The following is a 14506-nucleotide window of genomic DNA, read 5'->3' on the forward strand; positions in this document are numbered from 1 at the left end:
AACCAGAACTGAAAGAACCAGAGTCGAGAAATTCGGTTCTCTATTCGGTTCCCATTTGTTAGGAACCGAAACTACTCGGCTCTTTCGGTTCCTAGGCTCGGTTAACCGAAAAGAACCGAACAACCCATCAGAAGCCTAGTAAGCCCATAAGTTCTGTCCAAACCCTAGCTCCCAGGCCACTCCTCCCTCTCCTCCCGCTTCAGCAGCCTTGACGCCGACCCCTGGCCACCATCCCCACCGGCCAGCCCACCCCACAGCCGCCGATCGCTCGCCGCCGCTCCGCCCTACCCGGCCTCCGTCCCAGCCCCTCTCCACCCGCCGCCGCGCCTTACCCGGCGGCCTCCAACGGGACACGCGGGCAGCTGACGTGCGGCGACGGCGGTATTCAGCAGGCCCACTGGCCAGGCGCGCGGGGGTGTGGTCCCTGCCTCCCCGGTAGGCCAGGCGGCGGCAACGCGGCAGTCCCCTGCAGGCAAGGCGCACGGCGGCGGCATCCCCGGTAGGCCAGGCGCGTCGCGGCGGCCGTCCACTGCACTACAGGCGAGGCGGTCCCCAACGAGATTCAATTGTTTTCCTCCTTCTGAACCTGTGTTTTATGACTATTGAGATTGCCTCGATTAGTTCGATTAGAATCGGGATCGAATCAAGCTAACCGAAACCGAAGTTGCTCGATTCTTGATTCTAGAAAGAACCGATCAGTTCCTATTTTCGAAGAACCGAACTTCCTGAAAATCGAAGCACTAAACTGATCAGTTCGGTTAGAACAGAATGCCCAGGGCTACCCCAACGTTCTCCAAGCCTGGTCCCCGGATGCTGACGTCACCCTCAACGCATCATTTTCTAGAACGAAAAAAGATAGAGAGGAATCTCGGTTACTCTATTGCCAACCGAGCTTGATCCAGTAATGTCACCACTCTAGGTCCAGCTGCATGATGTCTCCAATACCATGAAGCAAGTGAACGTGTCCTAGTAATCATGTGTTTGTTTAATTTTCTAGGTATCAATCCCCCCCCCCCCCAAAAGGTCATAGGCAATCCTCAAGTGTCGAACAAGTTTGCCATTTCATTGGCAAGTGAAGATACACCCAGTACAGAGAAATGACAATTGGTTCAATCAGAGTCAAGGCAAATTAGACAGAGAATATATGAATGTTTTTTAGGGCAAGAATATATGAATGTTAAGTAGCTTGCAGATTTTGAAGCTTGGTTCCCAGTCCTCTCCGACAAAACTCAGTATGAAATGACTGGTCAGTTGCAGAGCTCCAAAGCTTGGCTTCCACTGCTCTCTCAATTCTAAAACAAAACAATGTATATTCTTGTGTAAACCATTCCGGTACCTCATCTATACCAGACAACAACACTATATTAGCCAGGTAGATTTAGTTGCTGATAACATTCGCAGTTCAACTGCAGATAGACATACATAATCAAAGTGCTTAACTAACAGGCAATAATGCTGTTGGTCCTCGTAATAGATATAGAGGTTCAAGAACACTTCAGACACAAGGCATAAATATATAGCTCGCCGAGCAGTGTCAAACTCTGCACCATTACACACGGTCATCCACATCCTCGTACATCTTGAGGATCTGCGCACATCTGGGTAGAGCAACGTCCTTCTGGAAGCCCAGAGCATTTGCCAGACGAACATTAGAAGCCACACCATTCTTGCTGGTGAGGAAGACAGGGGCCCTCTCCCGACCAGGCACGGTCGTAGCACACCTCATGTCCGGGCTGCTGACAAGGACGGACTCACAGAGCTCATGCTCGTGCTCATCGGCAACAAGGATGTTGTAAGTGCCAGTGCGATCAGTGTGCCCCTCGAAGCTGCATGTCTTCAATCCAGTGGTTTTCGACCTGCAGTCAACTCTTACCTTTGCTCCTGAAGTAACAACAAATGCATATTAACAACAGTTGACAAAGAAAGAAATGGATGACTGAAAAATGGATGCTGCTATCATTTCGTTCACTCAGCTCTAATTTTCTACCTTTTTAGTTGGTTCCTCCCAACAAATTAGAGCAGAACATAAAAATTATGAGAACCAGGCTGTATAATTTTAAGCCATAAAGATTTTTTCTATTTCCGCACCATGACTATTATAGTGCTGCTTCTTTTTTTAGTATTCAATATATGTCAGCAAGTCAGGTTCTATTTAGACAGTTTTACAGTAGTACCTTCTAGGCTTCTACCCTACCAAGTAGCAGGGAGCAGAAACCAAATCTAACCATTAATTATAAGGGGTATTATAGGTTATTGTTTTATCGTAAATAACAATATTTCTTGACTAGCTAACGATGCCTCAAATCTTGCTCATGCCACATACAGCCAACAATCGCTTGCCTAATCTAGAAAACCTCACGGCTACCAAGGAAAGTTATATACGATCATAATGTGGAGAAGAACATAATAGCTTTAAATCAGCAGCCTTTTCCATGCTTTAAATACTGATAGATCTTAATAGTGTGCTGTTTTGCTGCCCAAATCAATCTTTACATTAGAGAGATTCTCAGAACTAACATTGAGCTTTCATGGATCCATCATTAATTTTCAGCTTTACTTATTGGTCCATGCAAGGGGAAGAGAGAAAATACGATTGACTGAGTGCATGATCCATCCAGCTTCATATAATGAAACAAACAAAATTGACACGGCAAGGGAATGCGTGGATTTGAAGATGCAGCGGATGGGAGAAGCAAAATTCTGGCTACTGATACATGGGAGATTAATTGACGTGTGATGAGAAAATGTATGGAGTATGGTCACAATATTTCCCTTCAAGCAGTTGAAATCCCTCCAATGTGTCAATGGAATATAAATAGATCTGGCCCATCTGATTGAGATTGGATGGTTCAGAATGGTTTGTCGGTACACTATAAAAGAGCTTTAAATTTATAGCATCACATTCTACATGCAACATGCACACCATGAAAGGTACTACAATATATAAAAAATCACTATACCTAGCTTGGCCCAACTTTATATAATCCGAAAAGATTAAGGATCTAATTAACAATATTGCCATATATAGGGACCGTCATTTTCAATTGGCAATATTTCAAAGAATCTCCAGGCCAGGCCTGACCGAGCTTTCTAAAAGAGGAATCTTATTTTTTTAATTCTAATACTTCAATAAATCTTCTAATGATAAATTTACAAAGATATGCTTATATCATCGGCTCATTAGAAGAAAACACAATTTCATCCAATTGGTAGATGAAAATAGTGATTTTGCTATATGGTTAGACGAAATACCGTTTTCGTCTATTGATCGGACGAAAATAGACTTCATCGGCCTGGCAGACAAAATTGGATGGCCTAGCCCACGACATCGCCTTTTCCTCATGGGTTTGTCTCACGCATACTGTCTGATCTTACCCACCCATAGCACACCGCAAAGGCCAGCAAGCGGCTAGTGGACAGCGAAGGGGCTGGTCTGCCCCTGGTGCAGCGGTTGCTGTGGGATGCGGCAGCGGTGTCCATGGGACGAGGCAGCGGGGCCAAACTACGCCAGCTGCTGCTGCGTGCAGCTGTGGCATGACACGAGGTTGTGATGGCGGACTCCCTGCGAGGGCGTGATCCTTCAGTTCTGCATCGAGCTTACCTCATAGGTTCGTTGGGTTCTTCCCCCGTGCAACTGTGCTTCAAGATTCTGTCAAACAGTTAAGGAGCGACTATGATCTTGGATTTTCTTTCTTGATTGCTTGCATCTGCTCCATCTCAATTTTGCTTTCAGTATTTGTTTTAGTTCCATTTGTCATAGATGAGACGATTCTATATTGATTGATCAAATAGTTTCTCATTGAGGCCTAGTGTTAGTGTACGTCACGGGCCTATTGGGCCTGGGCTGGCGGTATAGCCTGTTAGTGTTAAGGTTAATGAGCATGGTTTTTAAAGCGTTAAGGCGAGGCGAGGTGAGCCACCGCCGCCTTATCGCCTAGGTGGGCTAAGGCGGGATAAGGTGACACCTTAGGTGAGGCGAGCCACCACCGCCTTGTCGCTTAGGCGACGCCTTAAAAACACTGTTAATTAGGGATAAGGGTCGCTTAGGGGTCAAGTAGGCCTTGCTTGGGAGTCAAGTCAGCCTCTCTATATAAGAAGAGGAGATGTATGAATCTAATCAAGCAAGAATTAGAAGGAAAACCATTCCCTCTTGCCCGGCCGTGGGCAAGGCCCCCGGCCGGCCCTCTCTCTCCCCTCAACCCTAGCCTCCACCATAACACCTAGTCACCTATTGCCAGATATCTCCATGCGTGGATTAAATTTATTTTCATAATGCAACTTCATCTTGTCGCTAGATGAATTTAATTGTGTCCGCTCACCTGACGAAATTCGTCTAATTTCATCTCCTCCCACGACGAAAATTAGTTTCATATACCGTTGTTGGACAAAACTCCATCCAACAGTTGGGCAACACATATATTTTCGGAAATTAACCATTTTGTTGTTTATTTCTATAAATACCATCTTAATTAGTATTGATAAAAATAAAAATCTCCCTAAAAGAACTTTTTGCCTGAACTACTTGATGATTTAAATAAGCTAAAAACCATACCAGCCACATAACACAATGTAAATGTATCTAACTAATTCTTTTATATCTCAATGTTAGTGGCGAAAGGTATTTGCTGTGCTCCCAGAGTCCCAGTATTAACTCAAGTCCTGGAAACCTGTATTATTGTTCCATCAATATTGGCACCGATTCCCATAGTTCTTCTCATAAACAATTAATATGTCATGGAAAAAGTCAACTACGAACAAACTAATAGAGTATCATCTAAGCTAATTTGTCTACCTCGGGTCAATGAAATATGACTTTTAAGAGACGCAAAATAGGATGAGAACAAGGTGTATCTCTGGTCAATATTTGTTTGTCAAAGCACTGAATTAATGTGATAAGCTTTAAAATTAAAAACTTGGGCAGCTGCTAGAAAACAAGAAGCATTCAATGAATCTATATCCCTACTGCTAGAAATGCCTATCAATTATATGAAAGAGGGAATTAATTTCAAATCCCTCAATTTTCCATAGCATGGTTGTATATAACTTTCGACCAAAGAGGGAAAGGGGTATGTTTCAGTATCATAAATTGTTTTCACTTTACACATGCGCACATGTTTCTGTCAATACTCCTTTGTAGTTGCGCCTGACTTATAAGACCTATGGTTTTAAAAAACTTGACCTACAGGGGGAAAGACCGCTTCCACGGCATTTTCTAAGAGAAGACCTCTCACTTAGGCCAAGAAAACCCTTAAACCCCTGCCCCACCCTTACATAGGGGTGTCATAGTCCGTAACCCGTGTGAGAGCAGGTCGGGACCTATTTTCCATGTGCTTTGGCGTGTAGGCAGGCAAGGGAATTTTTTTTAACCCCAGCTTGAAATTTGCTCCCATCAAGAGTCAAACTCAGGACTTGAGGAGTGCTACTGAGGCCACCTAACTAGTCCGGCTACGGCTAGGCACCTGTTCGCAAGACCCTATGGTTTTGAATACCACTATTTCAATTTCTTAAGCCCTATTACAGTATGCAGGCAAGATGACTAAATTAGCCATTGAGTCTTTTTTTTTGGGTGCAAAAACATATAGCAGTTCGAATTTCAAGTCAACTGCCTTGCTAAAACAAAGGATAGCAATCATCCTGCCAGAAGCTCAGAACTACAGCTAATTATACAGGTTTAAGATACATAACCTACCACTACCTAGGGACCTAGGGCAAACTAACATATTCAGTCAAATTCATCAAATCTTGTCCAGGAGGACAAATCTTGACATTGTTTAGATGCAAGTCTGAGATACTCAACATCACTGCCCTATTGCAAATTTTTCATCAACACAAATTTTACAGCTTTCTATTTGTGTCCAGTATTTGAACTATTAATTGCTGAGGCAGACAGCTGAATAATTTCTGTACAGGTCAGCACGCATGTTTGGTGATCGTGTAATATGGTTAAGATGACTTAATTTCAAAGTTCAGTATTAATCTGAAATTAGACTGCATTCAGGTATTCCTGTTCACTAATTGACAACATCATCAAATATGAGCAATATAGCTCTGGCCCAGGTCCCAGTGTCCAACAACAGACTACCAATTGCACCGTCCCAAGTTCCACCACATGATCCATGAACGAACACGATCACATGCCCTATTGATCTGAGATCCAGCTTGCCAATTCACCACCGAAAGATTTCAAGTCCTGAGACCCATATTTTGCACACTCGTACCCATTGACTATGCTATGCAGTAGAAGGTCATGTCTGCTAGATCCACTAGAAGAACTTGATCAAAGGAAATTCGGTTAATAAAAAGACAAAAAAAAGTGGATCTATGAAGAACAAATCCCCAGCAGGAGTGACACGTGCGAGCATTGTGCAGGCGATATACTGCAGACTGGCACAGTGATAACTTGAGCACTAGACAATCCCAAAGATGCAACTAGATCCGTCCAAACACTATTTCCCTAAAACCGATCTAAGAATATCAGATCACGGAAAGATAGAAAGGACGTAAACAAGTTTTCTTTTCACACTTCTCTTCATTGAGAGACCAGATCAGTAACAAGGGAGGGCGAGCAGGAGGGAAGCAGGGGTCGCACCGGCAATGTAGGTGGAGGCGGGTGTCTCGAACCCGGCGCGGCAGGTGTCACACCAGACGCGTCCGCGCACGACAAAGCCGGCCCGGAGCGGGCGGAGGTCGCGGGATGCGGCGGCGCCCGAAGCCGCGAGCGCGCAAAGCGCCGCGGCGAGGAGGAGGGACGCACGGAGGGAGGCCATCGCCCTTGCCGCCGGCACGAGACGAGCAGGAGGAGAGGAGATGGCGACGGGGTCGAGTGGCGGAGTGGGAGTGTGGACGAGTGGAGTGAGGCGAGAGTCCAAGGGGGAATAATGGTCGCGTGGTGGGGCGGCGTGGAATTATGTCGGCATGTGGTGGTTGGAGGTAGGGCTGAAAAAAAAAAAGCTCGTTAAGCTGGTTCGGTGGCTTGTTTCAAAATTGCTCCGATTACATTTGTTTTTTTTAAATAAAGATTAGTTGATTTGGAACAAAAGTCAATTTTGGCAGGCTCGGCTCGACTCGGCTCGTTATGCTCGATTTGAAGTTGCATATCAAACAACACGGGAGGCTATAATAAATACGAATATATTGATTTCGAAGAAAGCTCGAAAAAAATCGAGGCTCGGCTCTATTCCACCCCTAGTTGGAGGGTTGGATTCTGCACACCAGGGCGGTGCCCGTGAGGGACACCACAGCGAATCTAGGGACGGGAGCCACCGATGGCTTTTTTTTTCGGCGGCCGTGGCTGGCTACTGGATGAAAACGGACGAAAACATTGGAAAAAATCTCATTCCTACTTCCGTTTCTATATTTTTTGGCAGAAATAGAATCGGATTCGGAAAATACGGGTACGGAAACGAGATAAGGTTACGCGGAAGTACGGAAACGAACCAATACGGACATTGAGCCGGAAAGAATAATACGATCAAATATTCTGGTATACATTAACAAAGTCACAAAATAATATACACGTACGAAGTTATTGGTCCAATATTCACTAGTATGCCATGTGTTAATATGTTAATATGCATACTTAGTGATTGGTATATTTTTGAACATATTAATTTTTAGACATATCTTATGTAGATTAAAAACGGGATGAAAAATGGAATAAATACGGGTCAATTCCATGTAAAAACGGAATTCATCGGAAACGGACGGAGAAACTTTATTTCTACTTTCATAAATACGAAAACGGGATCCCACAAATACGGAAACGTGCGAACAAAAATAGAAAACGGAACGGGTCGGAAAGGAAATATTTCCGTCCGTTTTCAACCCTATCTCACAGCATGAGCTACAGAACGGTTATTAGGTCGAGTTTAGATAAATAAAAATTATCTTAAAATCTATCACATCGAATGTTTGGATATATGCATAGAATGGTGGACTTAAAATTGAAACTTAAGGTGTGTCATGTCAAAATTTTAACATACAATTTGATATTCAGTATAATCTAAAAAAATTGGTACACAAAAAGTTCCACGAGCAATTCGATATATAAGCAATTAAATTCAATATTTGCATAGATCACAATATATGTAGTAGAAGCACGTTAAGTCCTTGAAAAGCATAAAATAAACTTAAAAACCACAATAGTTCAAAGAGGTTACCTAATTTCTTCTTACTAGGCCTACGCTTCTTAAATGTTGAGTTGTATGCATCAATCAATTCAACCCAAAAGCTTAAATTAATGGGAAGAGGTGGGCATCCTTCGGCACTTTGCCTCACACGTGTAGGCTCCGCTAGGTCTCAGACGTGGAAATAAGAGTTGGTTGCAATTATTTTATTTAATCGCACTTGCTAGGATTCGAACTCCAAACCTCTAGCCTTGATATCATATTGAGTTGCATGCACCAACTAATTCAACCCAAAAGGTTAAGCTGATGGGAAAAGGTGGACAATTCACTTATACTTCAATATTAAAGTTCATGAAAGTATTAATTATATCATCTTCATCCACTCAAAGAAGATATCTTGCTCGATGAATGTGTGTACACAATCATTCAAAAAACTATCTCCCATCTTATTTCTTAGCTTAGTTTTTACTAAAGTCAATGACTCTTTCAACACTTGTCATTGCCACCGGTAGAAGCAAGACTAATTTTAAAAGATTATAAACCATATCATAAACCTTATGCCTCCCAGTTTGAACTAGCTTAACTGAGAGGTCAACAAGGTTAGACCTTTGAAGTTGTATCTAATGTCATCAATATAATTGTCAAGTTACAATTTGAATTTGACCAAATTTGAGTTAAAGAAGTTATTAGGGTAAAAGAGGGCTGGCTTAGGGTATGCCATGGCATACCCTGGCCACCCTCCAGGTCCGTCAGTGCATGCATAGAGTATTAAATAAAATCCGTCACATCGAATATTTACATAGATAAGTTGTAAATCGCGAGACGAATTTAATGAGTCTACTTAATCTATGATTTGCAATAGTAATGCTACAGTAATTATTCGCTAATTATAAATTAATTAGACTCATTAGATTCATCTCGTGATTTACAACCCATCCGTGTAAAAAATTTTATAAATAAATTTTATTTAGTACATCGAAACAGCAAGATTCTTATGTAAAGGAAGTAAACACGGCCAGTCACAGTTTATCTAACTTTTTAATTTTTTGTTTTTAAAAACTAACCTAAATATCTTTGCAAAAGTAAGAGAAAAATGATATTTTGGTTTGGGTTTTCTGGTTCGTTCCATCAGCGGCTCCAGTGGAGCGGTACTAAGGTGTTTGGCAGGGCTTCAGCTCCTCCGAAAATGGCTCCGGCTCCGGCTCTAGGTCCGCTGGTGGAGCGGCTCCTCTGGTGGAGCTGAAGCTATTTTAAAAAATATTTGGCAAAACGGCTTCATCATATTTTCATCAACGGATTGAAGAGGTCAAATGTCCAGTGTGCCCTTAACTATTTTTTTTATTTTTCCTCCATTCTTTTTCTTTTTCTTTTGTTTCCTTCCATTCTCTCCTCTCCTTACCCATTTCCTCCACTCCCGTGCATCTCCTACTCTCCTTCCTCTACCTCCCGCCGGTGCCGTCCCCCTCCACCCGGGCGTCCACCTCCCCCAGTGGTGCCCTCTTGGAGCTGCGGTTTTTTTTTTCTCCCGATCGGGGTTGGAGGCAGAATAGGGGAGTGGCAAATTCGTTATAATTACGTCGAAGTTCAGGGGCACATTTGGGCGATCGAACAGTGGGGTGCTGCTGGAGCCTCGTGGAGCCAGGTTTTCGGGATCCTCCTCGCCTGTGGAAGCCGCCACCTGCTCCATGGGCAGCTCCAGACTTGAAGCTGGTGCATTTTGCACCGTTTGGCAGGGCTCCGTCTGGAGGCGGTTTTGGAGCCGCTCTTGGAGCCCTGCCAAATAGGCCCTAAATGAAGTAAAGTGGCTTCACCACTATAACGTCGATCCAGACCTTCTCTCTTCTCTCCCTCCCTCATGGGTGCAAAGAGGTGATGCTTAGGTGCACCTTCAATCCTCTTTAGTTGCACTCCAACCCTTATGTGCACCTCCAACTACTTCTTCAAAGTGTGATCTAGTACAAAACTTTGAACTAAAAAGATCAGAGGTACACCTAAGGGATACCAATTTGCACGCTTTCCCTTTCTCTCACAAGATCACAAGAACCGGTGGAGCCATAAATTGTGTTGTGATGGTAATAGCATACAAGACAAGAAAATTTGCCGTGCCAAAATATGGGCAAGACTTTAAATTTTGGCACTTGTTTGTTCGAATTCAAAAAGTAGCCCACCTTCTAAAAATTGCAAATGTTTTGGTAAAATTATTAGCATGCCTATATTTTAGCATATCTACATTTCGGTAGCCAACCAAGAAGACCCTATATTCAGGTAGGGAAATAAACTCATGATTAGTTGAGAGGATTTGGGAGCGGAAGGCACGAATTTTTCGTGGCCTGCAGTGTCCTTCACATTCATACAGGAAAAACAACAGTCATATCCAATCTATATTTATATTTTTAATAGTTGAGATGTATATGCCATACGCACGTATTTTAAAATATAATAAGCAAACAAATTATATTTACAGTAAATTAATAAATTATGAACGGATTAAGTTAATAAAAGTAAACCTTATAGCTCTTTATAAAATTTCAGCAATTAAGTGGTGTTCTGTATTTAATTGTACCAAACAACGTTTCAATCAATTGTTTATGAACTAGCAATCATTGATTATCAAATTTGGAATTAAGAAAAAAATAAAATAATTTGATGATATGATACATACCAATATCATAAAAAACTACAAACAACACTTGAATATAAGTCATTGTAAATGCAACAACAAATGAAACAATACAATTAAAAGGATATATCATGCAATTCAATTGACCACCAGTTGATAGCCGGTCGCTTGCCTGATCAAGTTTACAATGATTCAATGAACAAACAATTGTGCATCCTTAATCATTGTAAATGCAATGAATGAAAAAAACCATGTAATTGAAAGGGTATTGCAGAGCAAACCAATTATTTAGTTGATAGAACAGCTGTTTGCGCAATCAATTTTTCATCAGAAGGTTCTTGGTGGCCAGCACATAACTTAGTTTAATAAAATAAATATAGATAAACTAAATTAGCAATGATGATAACTGAAAACACATGCAAAGCAATTCATTTAATTTTTTTTAAAAATGCATGTACAGTACCTGTGTCTAGATTGGTTTTGGAGGCATACTCTCTCCTAACACTTGTGTGGGTGTAAGTCGCCAAGATGGGATGCCGGAACAAGTACAATAGCGAAGAGGCCTATGGGATTTCCACAATGAGTCATAGTATCAGGTAGGTTAAGGCGTAATAAGTCAAAGAGGTCTTAGCGGAACTCGATAGGCCAAAAAGGAGATATGTTATGTGTGTATTTATGGTAGAGCTACGACGTCACCTAGCTTATATAGGCTCATGAAAAGAGAAGGGCTAGTAGTATTTAAAAGCAACTAATTGTGGAAGGAAAGTAATCCGGGCAATGATTCCGCCGGCTCGCCGGCGAAATAAAACTCCAGGGTGGCTCGGTAGGACCATCGATAGCTGCACAGCAGCACATGCAGCCAAGCAGAGGGAGCACAGCAGCACATGCCTCCGCACTTCAAGCTGCCGTTTCGCGAGACACTTGCCTCCGCATTCTCTCTCCTTTTCTCTCTCCGCCAGCAGTGATTCAGCCGGCTTACATCTAGTCATAATACTTGCTCTAAATTGCCAGCCCAATCCTTAATTTCAGCACACTGATTTCAAAACTATTACATATGGCATACATCTACAAAACAAGGAAAGTAATCTAAACATGTGTCAATCATTGATTGCACAAATCACTAACTCAATCTTTGATTTCAACCCACTAATTTTTGAAAACATTTAGTGAATATGCTATAAGGCTGGACAAAATACTCATGGCTCGCTAACTGCTCGATTCAGCACATTATTAGCTCGGCTCGTCGAAAAATATCAACAAGCCGAATCATGCGTTTAGATTGGTACCTATATTGAGCCGGCTCGAGCTAGCTCATGGGCCAAAACAAGCTCAAAACTGCAGCCGAATATCCTAGGCCAAATAAGATTAGGCCCATTAAAACATGTTGTCTCCTTCCTCGGTCCCCCTCCTCTCGACGACTCCACCGTGCCCGCCCTTCCCACACCGCACCAATCGCTCTCTCCCTCGCCTCTCCAGTCCCCCTCCCTCCGGGCCACCGCGTGCCAATTACCACACCCGCTACGTGTTGCGCTGGCTCGCCGCCTTGCACGCGGTGGCACTAGTGGCCCAGCCGCCGCACGCTGCGCCAGCCCACTACATGCCTCGGCCGCCGCCTCCGGTCACCGCATTCCTCGTCTACGGCCCCACGCACCGCGCAAGCATTCCGAGGCTCCGCTCCATAGCTGATGGCCCCGGCTCCCCCTCTCTAGCTCTTGGCCTACATCCATGGAGAGGCAGCAGGACAACAAGGAGGAGGAAATGCCAAAGATGTGTAGCTGCTCCAACTGCGCGGAACCGAGCTGGCTCATGAGCTAAACTAGCCAGCTCGAGCCAGAAAACGAGCCGATCTGAGCTGGAGTTCTAGCTTGTTAAGATAATGAGCCGAGCTGAGACTGACTTCAACAGGCAATGCAGAAGCATTTTTGCCTCCCCAACTGCTACTGTACACGCGATGCAACTCCTCCAACAGAGGAGGCAATCGCGGAATGCAATCTGCCTTCGAGGAGAGAGGCGAAGCAAAATTGCATCGCTCTCTCCTCAAATGCATCCGCAACCATCGTCTCTCTCCTCCAACTACCTCGCCTTCACGCCACAGCTCGGAACCATCCCTGTCCCGCCGCCATGGCCGCCCCATCCGCCGCCATGGCCTCCGCTGCGCGCGGATTCGGCGCCGTGCGGGCCTCTGCCAAGACAGAGAGGAGGAGGGAGGGAGGGCGCGGAGGTGGCCGGCGCGCCATGGCCATTGCGCGGTGGAGGAGGAGGTGGCCATCGGGGAGGAGGGGCACGGTGGCGGAGGGAGAGAGGAGCGAGGGACGACGGAGGTGGGGCGCGCCGGTGAGGGAGCTTGAGCTCGAGTTGGGCCGCGCGCCATGGCCAAAGCTCGATGGGGAGGAGGCGGTGGCGGAGGCCTTCCCGCCTGCGACGGAGGCCCTCTTCCTCCCGACTCCGCCGCCGCTTCCCCGTCACCGGCGCGTGCCTTGCTCAGCTCCCGCACCCTCGCCTCCTCCTCCATCGTCGAGATCCACGAGGCCACGGCCCCCCGCCTCGTCGGCCCCTCAGATCCGCAGGTGCTCCTCCCCCGCCGCTGCCTCGACCCGCCACCGCCGGAGAGGACGGGCCACCACCGGCCGGAGACGAAGGGGAGGGGAAGGGAGCAGAGGAGGCGCCGCCGCTCGCCGCTGGGGGAGGAGGCGGCGCGAGCGCGAGGCGTAGAGGAGGCAGCGCGAGCACGAGCGCGATGCGTAGTGGAGGCGGTGCGAGCGCGAGGCGCAAAGGAGGCGGAGCCGGAGGAGGCGGCGCGAGGCGCAGAGGAGACGGGGGAGCGGAAGAAATGCGATTGCCGTTACGTGTTGGCTGTTGGTGCTGGTGTTGAAGGAAAGAAAAGCAAAATACTGTACACACAAGGCAATCGGCAGTTTGCCTTCAAAAAATGCATGTCGTTGTTGGAGTCAGTCTGAGCTAGCTTGTTACCTTATCAAGCCTTCTTGAGTTGAGCCGAGCTGGCTTGAATTTCAGCCCATCTACAAAACAACAAACTAATCCGAGCAGGTACAATCCTCAATTGCATAAATCACTAATATAGCCCCTTATTTCAGCTATTTGATTTTGAAAATCTGTGGTGCATATGGCATGCATCTATAAAACAAGGAAACTAATCCGAGCAGGTATCACAACGCTATTTATAAATATTAATGGAAAGTGTATCATCGTAAATAGAAAGTGTATCAGGATTGACAACTAAATAAAACAAGTGTGTTGCATAAAAAAAACTAAATAAAAGAAGGGGAAAATAGAAGGATTGTAGGCACGGTTGGAGCCAACGTAGTGCAAAAAAATAGGACTATCCAAGATGATCATGGATTATCGTTGTTTCCCTTGTTGCCGCGATGTACATGAAAAGAAAGCAAAGCACGACGTATATGGAAAGATATCAGCATATGATTGGTGTCATCGGGATCTAAAATTGATGATTGATTGATGTCTGAAAGAGAGAGAGTTAAATTGATTGGAAGTCCAAGGATGTTTGATTGGCGTCAACATATAAGAATGTAGAAACTTGATTGGCGGACACTTAATGAAAAGAAAGGATGTGTACATCTCACGGGCTGGGTGAAAAAAGATTTAACTTTTTATCAAAAATATTTTAGAAACATCAAAATCATGGGCCTCCACCCAACCTAACAAGTCGACCCTCTATGAGGGGTATGGTGGATCAAATCTTGGTAGAATTATTTTTAGACTATGTTACAATGATTGTAAA

At 44.6% G+C, this 14506-nt stretch overlaps 1 protein-coding gene across 1 annotated transcript; it reads right to left on the bottom strand.

Moving 5' to 3' along the window:
* Positions 1–1312: 1312 nt before the first annotated feature.
* On the bottom strand, positions 1313–6912 carry LOC120651226 (pollen-specific protein C13-like). Its single transcript, XM_039928649.1, has 2 exons — positions 6590–6912; positions 1313–1881 (listed from the first exon to the last, which is right to left on the bottom strand). The coding sequence occupies exons 1-2, from the start codon at positions 6765–6767 to the stop codon at positions 1550–1552; spliced, it is 510 nt and encodes a 169-aa protein (XP_039784583.1). The 5' UTR covers positions 6768–6912; the 3' UTR covers positions 1313–1549.
* Positions 6913–14506: the final 7594 nt, after the last annotated feature.

This window comes from Panicum virgatum, chromosome 9K, assembly GCF_016808335.1.
Source record: "Panicum virgatum strain AP13 chromosome 9K, P.virgatum_v5, whole genome shotgun sequence".
NCBI classification, from domain to species: domain Eukaryota; kingdom Viridiplantae; phylum Streptophyta; class Magnoliopsida; order Poales; family Poaceae; genus Panicum; species Panicum virgatum.